General features: G+C 30.5%; 1 protein-coding gene across 1 annotated transcript; it reads right to left on the bottom strand.

Moving 5' to 3' along the window:
* Positions 1-17,449: 17,449 nt before the first annotated feature.
* On the bottom strand, positions 17,450-18,337 carry LY79DRAFT_708121 (uncharacterized protein). The gene is made up of 2 exons (XM_060565069.1): positions 17,738-18,337; positions 17,450-17,647 (listed from the first exon to the last, which is right to left on the bottom strand). The coding sequence occupies exons 1-2, from the start codon at positions 18,045-18,047 to the stop codon at positions 17,469-17,471; spliced, it is 489 nt and encodes a 162-aa protein (XP_060407452.1). The 5' UTR covers positions 18,048-18,337; the 3' UTR covers positions 17,450-17,468.
* Between the last annotated feature and the right edge of the window lie 3,740 nt (positions 18,338-22,077).

Below are 22,077 nucleotides of genomic sequence, written 5' to 3'. Positions count from 1 at the left end.
AGTCCTTTGGCAAACCAGGCACACTATACCATTGTCTAGTCTTCCAAAGCTGCTGGCTCATCTTGAAAGTATTCCCTGTTGAAGAACGCAAAGGGGTAACTAGCTGCATAATCTCTAGGGTTTACACCCAGGCTTATGGCTTTAAATACTTCCATAGCGTCGTGGGTGTCATCAGTCGCTAGGCATATTATCTGCTGACTAGGACTCTATGACATCTCACTATGGTTGAAGATAGCTGCAGCTAGATGACCAGTTACTTAGAGAAAACTAAGATAGTGCTTTGAATTTTGGAGTGTGAAATCTAGAGGTAAACCCGCGCAATAACTTTAGTAAATTTACTAGCAGACGTTTTGTGGCTTAGCGGTAGCAACACCTAAACACTTAAAGAGAAAATCCTCTGGTTATTCGTTAGTCTACTAGAAAGAATTTGCAGCCTAATATCAGTAGGGACATTTAAGCTATCAACCTAAGCCAAATTAATTAGTCCCGAAGAAGTAGACGCCTAGGATCTATCCTTAAGAGGTAAGTTAAAGCACCTACTTATAGGCCACCCCTACATATAGGCCACCTAAAAATACCGCCCAGCTACCCTATTAACCACTATATTACTATCTTTAAATAATTACTACTTTTTCTAACCTTTATTAATTTACTTTATCTCTTTAGGACATACTTTTCAATACTCTATAGTTGAATATAGTAAAGATTAGCTCTAGGAAGCACTAAAACTATTATAAATAGTATATCTTTCTAGGTAGCCTCTAAGGTATAGGGTATACTATAATTAATACTCTAGTATTATATAAATAGCTAGTAACAGAGGGTAGCTACTTTTAAAGACCTCTAGTAACTATTTAATACCTCAGAGGCTAGCTTAGTAACTTAGGTAACTACCTAGGTAAATCTTAGGCTACTACTAACCTATTAATAAGTTAAAGACTTTACCTAGTGTATCCTAAATACTATAGGGGATACCTAGTCTCTAGGTAAGTAATAGATTAATAGCATTATATAAAAAAACCCTCTCTATTAATATAAGGATATTAGTCCCCTAGGTTAATAGGTAGAATTATTAGTATTATAGGCTAGTTAACTAGAGGCAGTAAATAGTATATATTACTATTAATATAAAAAGAGGTATAAAGGTTAATATAAAGAAGTTTAAAGTTAGTAGTTACTATAGATATTTATAGAAGTATAAGTAAGTAAGCTACTAAGGTTAGTTATATAACCTTAGATTAGCTTTACTCTCTAGTAGTAATAAATATCTTAACACTAGTAACTTTCTTATATAAAGAGAAATAGCTAAATAACCTAAATACTACCTAGTAGCTAAAAAGCCTAAAAATATAATAAAAATTAAAGGCTTAAAAATATTATAATACTTTTAGTTTATATAACCTATTATATAGTATATAAAACTTATCCTTTTATTCTAATCCTTATAGTCTTATTACTAACTAGCTACTCTAATACTTTATTTAGTAATAACTTTATAAATCTATTAGTAAGCTTATTATTACCTTAGATTTATTAGACTTTATAGACTTTATATTACTTATATAACTACTATAAGGCTATAATATTTATTATAAGCCTCTTTTTCTTTATTATACCTAACTTAATAAAGTACTTATAAAGTAAGTATAAGTTAGTATAAAAAATAGTTAGTATATAAGGAATCTTAAGGTAGTTAGTTATTATTACTAAGGTTATACTAATTATATAAGTAATATTAGCACTAGTAACTATACTATAGATCTCTAAGGCTAATATACTTTAGGTTACTTATTTATACTTTATTAAGCTAAAGTAAATAATATTACTAGTTACTATAAAGCTATTATTATTATTATTACTTATAATAGCTTTATTTACTAGAATAATAATAAACCTTAGTTATAAGGTTAAATCTTTATTATTTATAAATAACCTATTAATAAAAATAAAGAGTTTTATAATATTAAGGTTAAGTAGGTAAAATAATAGTCTTTATTTAAAGTTATTTATTTACTAAATAAAATACTAATTAAATATCTTAATCTTTTTTATACTAAGTAATTAGTGTTATACTATAATAAAGTAGTTAAAGTAAGCTTTAGGTTAGTAAACTAATATAATATATATACTATAAACTTATTATTTAATATATTACTTTATTACTTATAAAGACTTTTTATTAATAAGCTAAAGTCTTTTACTTTAGCCTTTTTAGTAAAGTAGTAGCTTACTATTAGTAGTTAATAAGACTATACTACTATTAAATATAAAAAAGTTATTACTAGTAAAGATTTACTTCTCTTTAGCTATAAATATAGCCTTAGTAAGCTTATTAGCCTTATAGGTAAAGAAAGGTTTATTTAAAAAGGTAATAGTATTATTAGTCTATATACTAATAACCTTAAAGTCTAGGCTTTTTAGTAATATAATTAGTAGGTATAGGTTATATATTAAAGTAACTATCTAGAGCTTTTCTTTATAGTAGTACCTATATATTACTTACTAGTAAGTACTTACCTTTATAATACTATATAAAGGCTTTACTACCTATATAATAGTCTTCTTTAGGTAAAAGTACTAAATCTATATAAAAAAGTAAGTAAAAATAATATAGTTTAATAAAATAGTTAACTAGGTATATACCTAGGTAATATTATATAACTAAAGTAAAAAACTATTATTATATAATAATAATAAAGTAATAGTAAAAATAAGGCACTAGCTAGCCTATTAGATAATAGGTAATTATATAAGAATAGCCTTTTTACTATTATCTATATATCCTTAGATTATAAGTTATAATTTCTTATAAGGCTTTTTATTTTTACTTTTAACCTTATTAACTATTTATAATTTAAATATATATATATTATTATACTTGCCTTTATAATAGTAAATAAATTAAAAACACTATAGGTAATAAGTCCTTTAATCTTAGCTATATTAGCTTACTTAAAGGGTTTTCTTATAGTTATAATAATATATTTCTTATATAGATTAATTACTAATAGCTAGTTAGCCTTCTTTTTACTTATAATATATATAGTAGCTATTACTATAATATATATATATCGTAAGTAGCCTACTTCCTTCTACCTTTCTATCTTTTCTATAAGTTAATTAAGCTATAATATATAAAATTAATTAAAACTACTTATTACTGTTTTCTTTATTATTATCCTAAACTACCTTATAGGTTTATATATTATATCTAGTCTTTCCATTACGTTAGTAATAAAGTAAACTTTAGGGGACCTTAAAGATAGTAGCTACCTTTTATATAGACATTTTTAGGTCTTTTTTAATAGCTTAGATAGCAAGGATAATATAGCTTTTAATTAAAGAGGATTATATATTTATATATAGAAGAATATTAGTGTAAAGGTTAAAGAGGTAGAAAGTAAGAGGAAGTAGGCTACTTACTATATTAGGCTACTTACTATATATATATATTAAGGAAAGTAGCTATATAAAGCCTTGTTTTATTAGTAAAGTTAGTATACTTTTATAAGTAGCTAACTTTTTATTTAGGCTATTATTATTATAGGCTAAGGTTAACTATAATAGTATTATATACTTCTTTTATAGGTATATATTAAGTTCTTTTACTACTATTACTATTTACCTTTATAAATAGAGAATTACTAGCTTCTTTAAAGTATAGTTTAATAATAGTTAACTAAAAGGTCTTTAGGCTATAAGGTAAATTAATAGTATAGTTAGTACTATTATTAGTAATAAAGAGAAAAAGTCTTTATTAACTTTCTTTTTTATACTATATATAGACCTTAGATTTAAGAGAAAGTACTATAGTTATAAAAATATCTAGGCTATTATATATTACTATTATTTTACTAATTTACCTTTTTAGATAGATTTAGTATATAGCCTTTATTACTTTTTTTACTACTTTAGCCCTTTTAGTTAAAGTAAGTAAAAGTAGTAATAAGTTAAAGACTTATAAGTAAGCACTAAAGACTAATAGTATAAGTATAAGGCTATTTAGACTAGTAGTATTATTAACTACTTTATTAGCTAACTAAAAAGCTTTCTTTAGCTTAGTCTCTTTACTATATAAGATATTATATACTTATTATAGGGGTATATAGTACTATTTAACTTTACTAATATTATTATAGGCTTTAACTAGTATTTCTTTAATATTAATATAGAGTAATCTAGTAGACTACTTAAATTTACTAGTATAAAAGTTTAGGCTAATATTAGTAATAATCTAGTCTAGTAGTCTAAGGTAAACGTTAATCTAGTATATTTATAAGGCCTCCTAGGTATACTTTATAGTAATATTAATAAGAAAATAGGCTACTTAAAAAAAGATTATAGTATTAATAATATATAAAGCAAGGTAGTTATTATTAAGGTAAATAATATTAATAATAACTTTATAGTTAAAGTTATAGTTATTACTTTATAAAGTAAACTTAAAGTAACCTAGTGCTTTTAAATTTATTTAGTAATAGTAGTAGATCTTAGTTATTTACTCTAAGGCTATAATCTTAATATTATTACTTAACTATTAAAGTATATAGTAAAAGTATTAAATAGATAAATAACTAAAGTAATAATAAATCCTTTATAGTTTAATATTTATAAAGTAATACTAGGTAATACTATATAAAAGTTAATTTAATAGTATTTATAAGTAGCCTTATTTTTATATAATAAGTACTATATTATTACCTTAGATTAACTTATTAGTAAGATTATTAAATTTAATACTATAGAGATCTATATCCTTAAGGTAAAGTAAAAAAAGAGTATTTATAGGTATTATATAAAAAGTTAAAGTGCCTACTAGTGTTAATACTTTAATAGTGCCTTTTAAGGTAAAATAATTACTACTACTAAAGTAGATTTTTACTTAGCTAGCTTATAAGGTATCTATAAGTAACTTACTACTTATTTAGTAGTAAAAGATATAGTATTACTTATACTTAGCTATTAAGTGTTCTACTATACTAAAGTTAAGTATAATACTATAAAAGATTATTATTAAATATTACTTATTAAAAGTAAAGATCTTTATATTAGTAACTTTATTATTATTAGAGAATTAATAAGGACGCTCCTAGAATTAATATAGATACTCTAGCCTTATAAATACTCTACTATTTGCCCTTCTAATTAGCCTAAAAAACAGTACATCCCTATAAAGGCAGTAAAAGCAATTACACTAACATAGCTCTTCTACTATTCTATTCTACTATTAACTAATTAACCTACATAGTTATAAGAAACAGGCTCTATAAGGGGGTCTTTTTATAGCTATAAGAAATAAACTCTATAAGAAAGGCCCTTTTTATAGCTATAAAAATAACCCCCTTATAGAGCCTATTTCCTATAGCTATAAAGGTTACCTTTTTTACTAGGCCTATTTTCTATAGCTATAAAAATAACCTCTTTATAAAGCCTATTTCCTATAGCTATAAAGGTTACCTCTTTTACTAGGCCTATTTCTTATAGCTATAAAGGTTACCTCTCTTACTAGGCCTATTTCCTATAGCTATAAAGGTTACTTCTCTTGCTAGGCCTATCTTCTATAGCTATAAAAACAACCCCCTTATTAAGCCTACTTCCTATAGCTATAAAGGTTACCTCTCTTACTAAGCCTATTTCTTATAGCTATAAAAATAACCCTCTTATTAAGCCTACTTCCTATAGCTATAAAAGTTAGCCCTCTTACTAGGCCTATTTTTTCTTTACCCTAAGAAAAATAACCTTTTTTATATTTAAAATACCTACTACTTAGCTACTTTCTTATAATATAGCTATAAAGATTTATTATTACTACTAACTATTTTTTACTAACTTTATATTTTTTAAACACTAGGCTAATATAGCTATTTACTTATATAATTCCTTATTATTCTTTTACTACTAAGAACACTAGACTAGCTTTTTATTTATTACTAAGATAAGGTTAAAATTTAGCTTTAACTTAGTTAACTTTTCTCTTATATAAACCTAGTTACTATTAACTTATTTTTACTTTTAGATAAGTAACTTTACTTTTTATTACTTATACTTTAGCTTATATTAAAAGTATAAGTTTATTTACTTAAATAGCTTTCTTTAGGTAAAGCTAGTTATAATAAAATAAGTTATACTATATTCTTTAGCTTACTATAAAGAGATACTATAATCTTTAGATTAAAGATCTAGTAGTATAAATTAAAAGAAAATATCTTTTAAAGATACTACTAGAGGTATACCTTTTACTTACTAAATATTATAAAATTAAGTATTTTTATAAAGATCTTATAGTAGTATAAGATACTAAGCTTAGTTAAAATAGTATAATCTAGACTATATTCTTTAATAAAGGCTAAGAATAGTCTTTTACTAAAAAGTATTACCTTTTTTACTAGCTAGTATTACTTTTTAATTAGCACTAAATACTTTAAGAAAAGTATTATTTAAAGTTTACTAAAAAGCTTAAAGTAAGTATTTATATACTTTTAGCTTCTAAAGACTTTATCCTTAGTATAAGCTTACTTAAAGTATAATACTTAGTTACTAATTATATTTTATATAATATTAATAAGTTAATATAAGTTACTAAGACTATTTAGAAAATAGCTTTTAATATTATTATTACTTAACTTTATATTAAATATAATATAAATACTAAAGTTCTAGTATTTTTAGATAAAGTAGTAAGCCTACTATACTCTTAGGGGTAAGTATATTATATAAATATACTAGAGAATAAGGTATTAGTTAATAAACTCTTTATAAAGCTTAGTCTAGGCTTTTTTAAAAGTATACTTAGTCTTAGTAAAAATAACTAGCTTCTATATTATAAAGACCTTATAATATATATAAGAGGGTAGCTTATCTACTAGTATATTAATATAAGCCTAGTCTTTATTACTAAGCTAGGCTATTACTTATATTATTAGCTAATAGGCCTTATTATTAGACTTACTACTATTACTACTATAAGTGTAGTCTTTAAGCTACTTTTACTTAGCCTTAAGTATAATATTAAAGTTAATATAGTAAATATAAAGTTATTACTAGACACTAAAGAACTACTTATTTAGTATAGCCTTTATTTATTTATTATAGTCTATAATAATAATAGTAAAGTAATAGACTAAGTACTAGTTTATAAGTTAATAAATACTTACTAAAAGAAACTAGAAACCTTTTAGCCTTTTATTATTAATAAGGCTAAATATAGTGTTATAAATAGACCTAAGGTAGGTTTATCTAGTAGCCTAGAAAAGTAAAAGTTTAAAGTAATTAGTATTATAGGTATTATTAAAACTAATTACTTTAAGGAATTACTTTTATATTTAGAGATAGTAAAAAAAGATCTAGATAAGGCTAATAAGGTAGTCTAGCTTATTATTTACTTACTTTACTATATATAGGATACTTTACTTATTAAATAGCTTAATTAAAGCTATAGTTAGTAAATACTTATTTAACTTTTTTTAGTTTATATAAGCTTTAGTGTTATAAATATTTTATTAAGTAAATAAGGAATCTAAGAACTACTCTTAAATAATAATATATATATTATATACCTAAATACTAACTTATTAGCTTATTATATTAATTATATTTATTATAGGCTAAGTAAGCCTATAATAAAAAGAATATATAGAGGCTTTAAGGCTAAGGCTATAGTTATACTAACTATACTAGGTTTTTAGATAATAATATAATAGCTATTTACTTTCTTCTTAGGCCTCTATAATAATCTACTATTAATAACTATATTTTTAAGATATATACTATTAAATATTATTACCTCTTAGTAGTTTAAGGTTACTAAACTAATTATATTAGAGGTAGTATTACCTAAGATAACTATAGACTTTTCTTTTATTATACTTTATAATACTAAATCTATTAGCTTTTATAAAGATATTAACTTAATTAAAGAGGGCCTTAAAGGTTTATTTTAAATTACTAAGTATTAGTAGGTTTAGGATATTAGGTATAAAAAGAAAAAAGGATTAGTTACTTAAGGTATAGTATAAGGCTATAGTTTAAAAAAACACTTTACTTTAAAGAAGAGATTATTATTAAAGTAGTAAATAAAGTAGTAGATTAGCTTAAGGACCTTATTATTTTTACTATTAATAAGTATACTTTTATTATTAAAGAAGTACTATTATTAGCTATTAATTAGTCCTAATAACTTATTAAATAAAGTTAAAGGTACTATTAAACTACTATATAGTAAAATAAAAAAGTTACTAAGACTATTTATTATAAAAGAAGAGGCTATACTCTAGAGAAAGCTAAAAAAGAATAGTCTACTAAGTTTTTATTATCCCCTTAGGAAAATAGTAAGTAAAGTAAAGTATTAGCTTTATACTAAGGTAATATAGTTTATAGTATAAAAAAGGTTATATATCTTATAGTAAGCTTAATAAGAGCTTAGCTAAAAGGTTATATTACCCCTTAGAATTACTAGCTTTATAGAACTAGCTAACACTAAGATAGCTACTTTTAGAGAAAGAAGATAATAGTAGGTAGCTAGATAATAGTAGTAGGTTATAATTAGTTACTAGTTACTCTCTTAAGATATAACCTATAATAAGAGAGTAAACTAGTTATATATTATACCTTAGACTATATTATAAAGCTATTATAAATAAATAGTATAAATAAAACTAAGGTTAAATAAATTAACTTTATTATAAGGAGAAATAAGAAAGGGAGAGCTACCTTCTGTAGGTCTAGTAGAATTTAGTTATATTAATAAAAAATTTTTAGGCTAATTAGAAAGGTAAATAGTAGAGTGTCTATAAGGCTAAAGTATTTATATTAATTCTAGGAGTGTCCCTATTAATTCCCTATTATTATTACTATATATATTATCTTTTATAAAGAAGTAACTAGTTAACTAGTTATATAGTAATAAAAAAATAATAGGCTTATTTATTATAGTAGTACTAAAGAATAAAGTAAATATAAAAAATATTAATCTTATATTATTATCTTTATTACTTTTTATATAGGCCTTTTTTTTATTAAAGGTAAAAGGTTTATATTCTTTAAAGTTAGTTATAAAGTAGTTAAATACTTCTAGTAAAGAGTTAGTAAAGTACTACTCTTTATACTTATAGTATACTTATTACCTTTTATCTTTAGAGTACTTTATTAACTAATAGTTAGGCTTACTATATATATAGTACTTTTTTTAAAGTAGTAATAAAGATAAAAAATATACTTACTAGTAAAAATTATACTACTAGCTATAACTACTATAGCTATATTAGTTAAACTACTAGTAACCTTTTTAACTATTATATATATAGTTAGTCTAGTATTATTCTTTTACTTAATTAGTTATATATTAATAAGTAGGCTACTTAAATTATATTATATTACTAATTACTAACTATAGTTAGCTATATACACTAGTAAAAGTAAATACTAGGTTAAAGAAAGTAAAAGAGTATTCTTTTACTTTTTAGTAAAAGTTAAGTAGTTAGTTATAGAAGGCTATATTAGTTAGTATACTTACTTTTATAGTAGTTCTTATAAAGGTATTAACTTTTTTAATAAGTAACTTTAGGTATTTAGCCTTATCTTTATTAAGGCTTTTAGTAATAACCTTTATAAAGTTAGTTTATTATAGCTTTATAAGGTAGGCCTAGTAGGTTTCTTTAGTTTTAAAGTTACTTTTTACTTTTACTACTATTATAGTAAAGTTAAGTAGTTACTTATAAAGGTAGTTAGTATAGTACTCTATAGTTACTCTTTAGAGTATTATAAAGAAGGCACTAGTAAAGTATTTATATTAGATCTTAGCTTTAAGGTAATAGTTATAAAAGATAGTAAGTTTTAATTTAAGTAACTTATATACCTTTTTACTATACTTTATCTTATTAAGGTATAGTTTACTAAGGTCTATAAGTTAATAAAAAGTAAGTAAAAGTAATATTAATATTAAGTTAACTACTTAGTTATAATAAAAGAGAAGTAATATTAGGTTAACTACTTAGTTATAATAAAAAAAATAAGCTAAGTAGTAAAAAAATAAAGTCTAGGTTATTATATAATAAGGCTAAGTTAATAGGCTATTAAAGGCTAGTATTCTTTATATAGCTAGGTCTTAAAGAAGTTTTAATTAATAGTAAGCTTAGTTAAATATATAGTAGTAATACTTCTAGTAGTAAGTCTATAATATTCTTTATAAACTCTAGATCTTTTACTTTTATATAAAAGTCTTTATTTTTACTTTTATAGCTATTAACTTTTTCTTAGGTCTATACCCTAGGTTTATTTACTTTAAAGGTATTATAAACTTATTTATAGCCCTTAGGTATCTTAGCTATAGATACTTAGACTTCTTTATGTATAAGGTAGTCCTTAAACTCTTTAATTACTTTAGGATTAGCTTTTTTAAAGTATTTAAGTTTTTATTTATTAAAGTCCTTATTAGTATACTTTTATAGTACTTACCTAGTTAGCTTTGTTTTATTATAATAAACTATTTTATAGATAATAATAGTACTTAATATATTATACTTTACTAAATCTTTATAGCTATTAAAGGTAATATTTAATAAGTTAGTAGTACTTTATACTTTACTAATAATAAAGCCTTAGTAGGTCTCTAAGATAAAGTATAGGTTCTTAATATATTTTAAGTAAATATATTATATTTTCTTCTTTAGTTACTTCTTTACTATTATTACCCTTTATTAGCCTAATAACCTTTTAAATATAGGTACTTACTTTTGCCTTATAAGGTTAAAGGTAAATCTATTTATAAAAGGGACTACTACTAGTAGTATAAATAATAATAGAATTAAATAAATAAATAAATAAGTAATATAATAAAAAGTAAAATAAATAAAAGAAAGAAAAATATAATAAGATATAGGATAAATAAAGTAATAATAGTTCAAAGGTAACTATTACTAAAATTATTAAGTAAAGTAAAATAAAGTTAACTTTCTCCTTAATATAGATATATATAGGAATTATTATATAGTAATATTAACCTTTTTCTTATAAAATAAAAGGAGATATATATAGAAATTATATTTTAAAAAGAAAAAAAAAGGTTAAAAGGTATAAAGAAAGTAAAGTTATATAGGCCTTAACTACTTATTACTTAAAGAAAGTAAGCACTATAGTTATTACTTATAGTAACTTACTTCCTATAGTAATACTAGAAGTAGCTAGTAGTTACTTATAGTAGCCTAGTACTAGTAGTAATACTAGAAGTAAATAGCTTATTACTAGTAGTAACTACCTCCTATAAGCTATAATAATAGTAAATATAGATAATTATAAGTAAAAAAAGCTTACTTTAGGTACTATTTACTTTACTTTTACTATATTAGAAATAGCTTTAATAAGTAGTTCTTATATAAACTTTACTTTACTAGTCTTACTAACTAAAACTTATTTACTTATAATCTTATATAGGCTACTACTTTTATAGATAAAAAACTTTTACTTAGATAAAAACTTTTACTTAAAAAAAAAAGTTAAAAAATATAAGAAAATAATAATACTTAAAGAAATCTTAAGTATAAGTATAAGTATAAGTAGTTATACTAGGTTAAGTTAAAGATATTAGTAAATAAGTTATAAGTAAAAGAGAGGACTTCTTTAAAAGTAATAAAGTTAATAAGTTAATAAGTTATATAATAGATATAGGCTTAAAGAGTTATTTACTAAATATTATAAGATTTCTAGTTATTAATAATTATTAAGTTAGGTAGTACTTTATTATCTTTAGTAAGTTATAGTAATAAAGAAAATATTATAAGCCTCTTTTAAGATTTTTACTAATCTATAGTAGTAGTAACTATAAAGTTAACTACTAATTAGTGTTAGTATTATAGGCTAGTTAACTAGAGGTAGTAAATAGTATATATTACTATTAATATAAAAAAAGGTATAAAGGTTAATATAAAGAAGTTTAAAGTTAGTAGTTACTATAGATATTTATAGAGATATAAGTAAGTAAGCTACTAAGGTTAGTTATATAACCTTAGATTAGCTTTACCCTCTGCTAGTAATAAATATCTTAACAAGAATACTAAGGATAAATTTAGGTAATTAGTTAGTAAGTCTTTAGTAATATCTTAGGTATTATATATATATATAAACAGCCTAGCTAAAACACCTAGTTAAAAGGCTAAGTTAAATTCTAATAATATAACTACCCTTATCTTCCTCCTTAATTAAGGCCTATAGCTAATTTCTTTATAATTATTTAACTTTAACCTCCTAGAGAAGATTAGCCTAGAAGATAGATAATAAAGAGACACTAGCCTAATTAATACACTTATTAGTAACTACTTACTAACTAATTACTAAAGATAATAAATTAAAATCTAACTAATTTATCTTTTTTAATTTATTAATATAAAAGCTAGTATAAATAATTTAAAGCTAAAATATAATAATTCTTTAGTTTTAAATTAACTAGCTAGTAATTATCTATTATAAGTGCTTACTAGTATATATATATATAGTACTTTTTAAAAAAATAGTACCCTTAAATAAGTAGCTAATTAGTTAGTAGCTATTAAGATAAAAAACTAGCTTTATCTTATAGCTACTAATTAATACTTTATTAAATAGACTTTCTTAAAGGGAATCTTATTACTCTAGACCTAATATAAAAACTATTAACTAATAGTTAATATAATAGTAAGTGAAAAAGTAAATCTATAGATAGTATTTAAAGTATTTATTTACTAATTATATATTAACCTAAAGCTTTAAGTAAGGTAACTATATAGTTAGCTTTATAAGGCTAGCTAAAGGGTAAAGTAAAGTCCTTTATAATTCTTTACTAAATAGTTAGTAATCTTAGGCAAAAGATAAGGTCTAATATAGAGGCTAGCTGTTCCCTTAGTCATAGTCTATTCCTAATAGTGACTACACTTAATGTAAAATATACTCTATAGTAGTAATACTTCTTGTCTAGCTAACACTTAACAAGAGAAGTTATACCTCCCCAGCAGCCACACTTCCTTCTATTAACTAAGCAACGCTGTCCTATGTAGCAGTACATCAGGACCTCTTTAACGCGCTAGATAGCACATGCTATTATATAGTGGTTTTAGTTAGTAAAATATAATAGTAAAGTAGAACTACACTTGTTACTGCTACACTAGAACTTAAGTACTATTTACTAGCATAACGTAAAATAATTTATATTGTGATACCTAGGGGCAACTTAGTTAGCGCTGTGAGCTAAATACCCCCTCCTCACGGAGGGGGCGAAAAAATAGGGTTACCACTCCGAAAAAGGGGTTACTAACCCCTATTATAAATACCCTTACTTTTATGTACATTATATAGTATAGTTAACTTTTTATTTCTTAAAGTAATAATGCCTATAACGTTATATAATAACAAGAGTAGTATTAATTAATAGCCTTAATTAAGGGCTTTATAATAGTACCTTTTTTTCTTTTTTTATATAATAACTATAAATTTATATTACTACTATAATATAGGTATTACTTTTATTATTATTTACTATATATTACTAGTCTTTTTTTATTTATATTAATAAGGGTATAAATAAGTAATTTTATAGTATAACCTCTATAGCCCTCTAGCTATTTATTTTATTCTTTATAGTGTAATATTATAACTTATATTATAAGGGACCTTATAATATTAAAGGGCTAGCTATTAGTGTTATTAGTAGTAATAGTAATAATATATAACTATTATTATTATTATTACTTCTAGGTATACTAACTAATTCTTTACTTAATATAACTAAATTAATGTCCTTGTTAATAAGGTTATTAATGTTTATAAAGATCTTAGGGTTAAATTCTAGCCTTACTGCCTCTATAGCTATATTAGCTAATACCTAATTAATATTACCTTAACTAAGAGGTCTTACTATATACCTAAATTAGTTAAGTATATACTATAGTAAAGAAGCTAGGTTAAGGTTAATAGTAAATTTCTCTTTACTTTTAGTATTATTATTATACTACTATAGATCTAAAGGGTTAAATAAGATATATAGTTAATTTTCTTTAGTATAGACTAGCTACTATTTAAAGGTTAGTTACTTTATTTATTTATTTACCTTTTAATACTTAGTAGTACTATATTACTATTAGACTTCTTTTTTTTACTTATAGGCTATCTTTTTTACTACTGCCTATTAGTACTATATTTTTACTTATATTACCTTTATAACTTACTTATTATATACCTCCTTTATATTTATAATAGTAACACTAGTTATAAAGGAGTATTATAGTTTAATAGCTTACTAGTACTAGCTTTTCTATTACTATATTTCTAGTTTAGTATTTTAGTCCTTAAGGTATTACTACTAGTACTTATAGGTAAAAGATTCTTTATAAATTACTTACTTTACTACTTTAAATCTTCTCTTTAAAAGACTACTTTATATATTACTATATTTTTCTTTTATATAGTTAGTAATAAAGATTACTTTATTAAAGTAGTTATTATATAGTAAATAATAAATAAGATATAATAGTATATCCTTATTACTTTATTATATTCTTTTAACTAGTTAGCTAAGTATAATATTATTATATATAGGCTATATATCTACCTTCTTAAAACCTTTTATAATATAGGCAGTAGTAAAGGCCTCTTTAACTATAGTATTAAGGGTAGTAATAAAGTTACCTCTTATAAATATAAGGTTGTCTTCTTATATATACCTATAAAGCACTATCTATTAGGCCTTCTTAAAGTATTAAAAGACTTTTATATTTATTAGTTAAAAAAAGTATATTATATAAGGTAAAAAAAAGGTAAAAATAATATTAAAGTTAATATAATATTTTATAAGCTTTAGACTTATATAGCCTATAAATTTATTAAAAAGAAGAAAGTAATATAGTTACTTTAATTTTTTTATAGTATCTTAATAGTTATAATACTTTACCTTTTATTTACTTAGTTAACTATTAAGTAAATATAAATTATAAGTATTATAACTATATATATTAATACTAAAATAGTCCCTAAAGAAGTAGCTTATCTAGTAATACTTTATTAACCTTATATATAACTTTATATTAAAGTACTATATATAGTTTATTATAATCTCTTAGTTAAAGAAGCTAGTTAGTAAATATATAAAGTAAATACTTTCTTAGACTTAGTAATCTACCTAAGTAATAACTAGCTATATTTTAAAGATTATATATACTAAGATAATATTACTAAATATATTACTAGACCTAACTAAAGTATATAACTTTTAATTAGCTAGATCTATAACTTTAGGTAAGTAGTTATATTTTAGTAGCTACTTAAGAATAATTATATATAGCTAGCTACTAAAGTAGCTAATCTAGTACCTAGATTTATTAGTGTTCTATATCTTAGATAAGCTAATATTATACTTATAAAAAGTAGCCTAATACTAGGTAAAAAAGTCCTTTATTAAGGCTAGGTCTAACTTAGCCTTCTTCTAGTATAACTTAACTAGTTTAATAATACTTTTTTTCTAGAGCTCTAGATAGTTAATAAGCTAGCTTTAGATAAAGTACTTAAAGACTAGTAGTTAACCCTAGATACTATAGAGGTAGTTAGTTATTTCTTTAACCTAGAGTAATAAAGCTAAAAAGCTAGATTTATAAAGCTATATAATAAAGACACTAAAAGCTATATCTTTAGCCTCTATAAGTAACTAGGGCTAGCTAGGCTTATCTAGGCTAATATAAAGGTTATAGCTTTCTTAAAAGGCCTAGAGGTACTTCTAAATTACTATATAAGATACACTATAATCCTAGGTAGCCTAGTGTATAAAAGGTATATTAGTTACTAGCTTACTTACTTATTAGTAAGTTACTTATTAATAAGTAATATATAGTATCTTAGCTACTTTTTTAGTAGTAGTTATATTTTTATTATATTAGTAAAGTATATTAAAAAGTTAAAGTAAAGTAAATAGTTTAGTTACTATTAATATCTATTAATAATATATTTAAATAATTACTTGTTTTTAGTAAGAATATAATAAAAAGTAGGACTAGGTTAAGACAAGTAGTAACCTTATTTTCCTAGTAGTAACCTTATTTTTTTGCCTCCTCTATAAGGAGGGGGTGTTTAGCTTTGACAAAGGCTGACTAACACCCTTGGGTAGATGCACTTCTTTAAAATTAGCACAAAAATCAATATATAACACCAGGTATTTGCTGGTCGTCACTAACCCAACTACTAATCCAGCCCTCACTGGCTTATCTATGGGAGAGCGGACGGGATCCCGAGTTCTCCAGTGGGTATGGTCGTATGTGGTTGTTTGCGGAAGTCTCTGAACTTATCACAGCCTCCTTCAAGTCCTACGGCATCAGGCCGTCCAAGCACGTGGTACCAGTCGGTCGTGATGGCATGCTCGCGGCTCATGACCGGGCTATCGAAGTAGCAATTGTCGCCCTTTGCCTCCAGGTGGTTGAATCGCTTGCTGGATCGGCGAATAACTAGGACGCTGGTGTTGCTTTGCTCAAGGATAACTGTCCGCTCTGGGTAGAGTAATTCGGACGAGCTGTCCCATGAGCCAAAGCAAAGAGACCAAGTCAAACACAACCAATCTATTTAGTTCTAGACAAGGCACGCTAGAACAGCCGCCCCAACTAGATGTACGTTCGAACAAGACCGTTATTATCATTGGGTTGCGCCCAAGGGCAGCTGCTCCCTCGCCACATGGCGACGGTGACGTCGATGGCGACGACGGCGACTGAGGGAAGAGCTGGGGCAACGAATATGAATTGATGAATTTGATTAGGGCAATTGATCATTGATTGATTGGTTGATTGATGATGTTGGTGTTGATGTTGATGCTAGGTTCCGAAAATCCCATCAGCAGTGCATTCATCCGGCATCCGTCTTCTGGCAACGAAGCAACACGCCCATCCGTCCATGGCTTTTTTTTCTTCTGTCAGACATACCCGACCCAGATGCCGAGGAAGAGAGTTCGTTTTCTTCCCTTTGCAACTGCCGCCCCGACATTGACCTTGACGCCTGCCCAGCTGCTTTCCTTTCCACCCGCTTGACAGTTCCAGCATTGTCCGCTTTTCTGTGTACATTCCCAATCTCTTGTATCGCCGCCGTCATCAGGCGGGACCCGCAAGGCTTTGCAAAAACACGTGGTTATATGCTATACCCCCCCTCCGCTCCGTCCGCGACGGGCCCCTGGACTGGAACCGGAACGCCGGCGCGGCGCGAAGCCATGGCCATGCATCATGGCATGGGGCACGTGACTGATGTGCGCGATGCTAGCAGCATTGGCGCACGCGATACAGTCGCTAGATGTTGTTGCCGTTGGTATGGCCAGAACTTGCGCCATGTCGGTCAAGCAGCGCAGTAAGATGGATGGTGTGACTCGGCGGGTAGTCATGGGCTGCCCCGTTCTGTCGACCTTGTTCGTTGTCGTCGTTGTCGTCGCGTGACTTTCACTGCCATCATCGACGCCAGGCGGTCAGGCGACTTCGTCGTGGTCACCCATGTACAGGGAGGGGAGGGTTCTCTGGCCAGCGGACGTGGCGGCCTCTATCGTCTTGGGGTTGAAGTAGCACTCGACGCGGCCCTTCTTGACATTTGTCTGATGGCGGCGGCGCTGGTTCTCGGGGGTGGTCGGTGGTAGGAGGGTTGGGCATGTCCTCAGCCTTCCCGGGAACTGTGATTTATTTCATAGTGGTGATGACGATGGTGGACAGGTAGAAAGAAACGACGGGGTAGAAAAATGGACCGTACTGCTGGCGTATACGAGGTCGAAGTGAGGCCGATGAAGTTGCTTCGCCGTCATGACGTGAAGTCTGGTATGGGTGTGTGAGTGAGTGTGCGAGTGAATGTGTGAGTGAGTGTACATGTGTGGCTGGCAGGTCTGGCAGGCGATACTGGTATCCATCCCTCATTCTCTCTCCCCTTGTTTCTGTTCGACGCGGGGGGCACAGGCGGCGAGAAAACCTTTCGACTGCATGCTCGCATGTTACACACAGTCGGTCGAGTCGGAACGGACACGCGGGCAACGCCTCAAAAGCGACAGGCATCGCCGCAAGTGTCAGACATGGCGCCATCCATCACATCTCGAGCTTTTCTTAGTACCATACGCTACGCCCAACCTCTCGACCACATCGCGCCGACTGTCCCATATCTGCATATCTGTCGAGTGGGTCGTTCGACCATTGGTCCATCCCAGGTCTGCATTTTCCTACAGTCCGAGTCATATTCATCCCCGTCTATAACGGAAGCGGTTGAGGGCAGCGAAACTGATGCCGAAGAGGAGGCAGCGGCCGGCCATCCTGTTTTGGACCGTTTTCGTGTTGCATCCGAGCGACGACGCAAATTCGTCAACACCAGAGCTATGAGACATGCGGGCTTTTGAATATGGAGTGCCACGTGCCTTGGTTCCTCTACGATGCATCTGCTTATTCAGAGCTAGGCACGGCCCGACCCTCATTCATTGCATTCCCCACCACTCGCCATGTCCCTCATCATCCCAGGGTCCGCCCCGCCCGCCCCAGCTTTCGGCTGTCGGACATGGACACCATGACAATGCAACTCACTCACAGTGACGCAAGATAGACGGAAACGTGTGCGTGCGTATGATTGGCTTCATAATTTGTTATTACCATCCGGTGAAACTCAACCCAAGGCGGCAGGACTCATCCGTCGTCGTCCATGGTGCACGCATGCATACCCGGTTCGCAAATGCTGGCCTCATTGGCCATCGGCGTTCGTACGTGGGGCGGGGTAGTTAGTATAAGCCTAAGGATCAGGCGTGTATCTCCTAAACCCTCTAGGTCTGCACGTTTAGTAGATATTTACACCTAGAAAGGACACTAGTCTAGTAAGATTATACTGTTTAGGAGACAAAAAACTAATATTAGATGGATCTCTGTTAGATTCCTTATTGAATACTGTAACTTTGTTATTATATGTCTTAGACGGATGCTGGTGGTAACATAACATGCTTACCTCTTCTACTTAGGTTCTGGCCCCCCTCGTGTGTTTGGCTGCCTTGAGAGTATTTAGATTTATGACTGTGTGTTTTATAACGTATTATGGTCTGTACCTGGAGATGAAATATAGCGGCAGCATTGAATGGTGTGTAGACGAGGGACGGGTGAAACCACGGTACTAGGCAGCCTTCTCCGAGAGACATATGCAGCTTTTAGGCACGTTTATCGTCCCTGGGCTTGTATGCAGCCCTAACGGCCGGAACCTCGTGTACCTATGTGAGCACAGCTTCTGGGACAATCCTGTGTCATACGAGTCCATGGTATGTTTTAACCTTGCCATGGGGATAGAAAATGGAACAGCGAGATACGACAAGTTATCCGTACCGTATGCAAAGTATATAGGCAAATACTGCTCCGCCAGGATTGCTAAGTGTTATCTACTCAGCGTCTGCATAGGCATAGTAAGACTTGTAGTTGACTTCTACCCTGACCTGTAGCGCATAGGCTTTGATCTCTGTGAACCCCTGCTTCCCTAGACTATAGAGTAAGAGCTTGACCTAGCGATTTTGTTTATACCCTACCAACCTGTGGCTACTGACATGCTTCCACGAATGTACATATACCCTAGTAAGTCCACTATAATAAACTTTATGTCTATTGTGCTGGACGGCTTGCTTACTCGCAAGAGAGACGGGATTTCAGAGACAGTAGCGTCTGCAGTGGTGTCATCCAGAATGGTAGTGTGCTACAATGTGGACCTTAAGAATCGCCACATAAACTTAGGAACATTTGAGAACATTAGTGGCGGTGATTACGTTCAGATGTGGCGGACATACACAAAGTCTCGCTGCTCGCTTACGCTTGCGACCAATGGTCTTCCCGACGCTGAAATGTCACTTTGTACTCGTCAGACGCGGTTGTGAGAAGACCCCTGCAAGCAAATACTTAAAGGTTTCCCTGTGGTACGGAATCAGCCATACGGCAACGCTGCCGGTACATCTATGGAGGGATCAACAAGTATGTCAGTGACGGTATTAAGAAGATGGTTAAGGGCAAAGCGGCGAGGTTCACCATTGAGGAATCGTCGCTCATCTCTACGTCAGAGTGCCGGTGGAAGACATTCAACAGTCTTAACGGGACAGTGGGTACGCTTGACGCCCAGAGTAAGTTCGACCCCAAGGTGCCGCGACAGATCATGATTGCTAGACGGGAAGGTCTCTTGATGAATGGAGAAGTTTCCTTCCAGCTCCAAGCGAACAGGCAGGCCGCCGCTGACGACGATACACCTTTCTCCTCGGACGATATCGGAGAAAAGCACTTTCAGCGACAATTTCTGGCGAATTGAATCATTGACCATCATGGTGACGATCCAGCGAATGAGACCCTCGACCACCATCTCTGAGAAGAAGGCGAAGAATCCATTCCAGAAGATAGAGTGGTAGACTTACTGGCCGATTTGCTGCGAAAGATGCACGGCCCTCAGATGCTCGACGCGGCTTGCAAGGTCATTCAACGCGACCTTGTGGAAAACAGGAAGGCTGTACTTGGCGTCGGATTTGAATACCTGCTTGTTGGCAGGCATTCGACTGGCTTCTCTCATTGAGACTGGCGTTGGAAAGCTGGCGCGATGGTCAAAGTAGACATGGTGCGCACATCCTTCAGCGCGATCGGAGTGGACATGGGCGTTCCTGAACCCAAGTCAACCACGCAGGGTCTCGAGGCCACCAGGCCGGTCAAGGCGGAGATAACCCCGAGAGACGTACGGGCGTAGGAGCTCAAGCGACCTTCTCGAGAGAATCAGATACCTGGTCTTGGAGCAGTTGGTCAGAGAGAAGACGAACCTCGACGCCATTGCATTCACACGAGTCCACAATGAGACAGACCCCAAGCCAGAACACTCGACGAGATGCGGTGACATTCGACCTGTATTTCATTTCCATGGTTGATAAATTTGATAACACAAAGGTTGCCCTTCGTGATTTCGAGGACGTTAGAAGTCCATATTGTGCTTCTTGACGAACACCTCGGGAAGTGTCATGACAAAAAGAGGTAGTCCTCCAGTGCCCACTGCGGCGTTGATGACTTTGAGTAACTTGACAGACGCTTGTGTGCCTTGGAATTGCACACTGCCTTCCCTGGCTTCCAGATGTGTAGATCTGATAGGCGGCGCTACCGGGACCAGCGACGTCGTTGAAGTACCCGTGGTGGTGGTGTTATTGTTGATGTTGGTCGACGATAACAAGCTCCCCTATGGTTGCGTGACACAGCTAAGTATTTCGCAACAGACTCGAATTGAACACATGGCATCCTCCTCCGAAGACAAGAATTTCGTGGCTTTTGCATCCCCCAAAGTCCAATGCTGCCTGTTCTCCTGTTCTTGGGCTAGGCTCGGAGGTGCTGCTGACTACTGCTGACAGGGCGTCATTAGAAGTGCCTGTGAGAGCAGACTCGACATATTACTCGCGCGGATTGGCGGAACAAGGTTCGTAATGGACGATGCTGTGCAGAAAAGAGGGCAGTGGTTAGCGCAAAGCGACGGGAGTAGCAGGGAGACGTCGAGGGAAGAACGGGATGCAAAAAACAGAGAAATAGGAATGCTTAGGCAACTAGTTGTCTCGTGGCTGCTTGACAAGCCTAGACACGGCGGGGTCGTGTATGCTGGCTGGCGGACTCTCGTGGGGGCAGGTCGGAAAGCTGGAGAAGTGGATTTCCAGACGGCAACAAATGTGGAACAAAGGACGGTTGACAGTTGACAGTGTTGAATAAGAAACCAATAGTCGTAAGAGTGGTTGGGCCGGGTTTAATCAATCATGGAGGAAGAAGAGAAGAGAAGATGTTGGCGAACTTGAAGGTTGAAACGTTGTGGATGTAAATGCAAGGAAGAATCGGGAGGAAGAAGGAAGGCGCGGTGGTGAGTGAAGAATCGGGAAGGAACCCAGCCTGGCCAAGAAATGAATGACATCCAACAACAAAACGAACAAACGTGATGAACCGCAGCGTCTGGTGAACTGAGAGAGAAGTTGTTGTCTACGTACGAGAAGACTTCCTTGTCATGTGGGTCCATCTATTGGTAATCCGCATCTGTGGCTCTCTTACCACTGGTTCCAGCCACACGAAGCTGTTCCGGCTTCACGACAACAAACAA

The sequence above is a fragment of the Colletotrichum navitas genome, assembly GCF_030913465.1.
Source record: "Colletotrichum navitas strain CBS 125086 chromosome Unknown LY79scaffold_150, whole genome shotgun sequence".
NCBI classification, from domain to species: domain Eukaryota; kingdom Fungi; phylum Ascomycota; class Sordariomycetes; order Glomerellales; family Glomerellaceae; genus Colletotrichum; species Colletotrichum navitas.
Note: the sequence above shows the minus strand (reverse complement) of the source record. Positions and strands in the feature narration are given on the sequence as shown.

Bases quoted from the DNA above. Each gene is read 5' to 3' on its own strand.
- LY79DRAFT_708121 (XM_060565069.1), bottom strand. From the start codon at position 18,047: ATGGCGCCATGTCTGACACTTGCGGCGATGCCTGTCGCTTTTGAGGCG. The intron at 17,648-17,737 runs GTATACGCCAGC...AATAAATCACAG, and splicing joins ATCGGCCTCACTTCGACCTC to TTCCCGGGAAGGCTGAGGAC.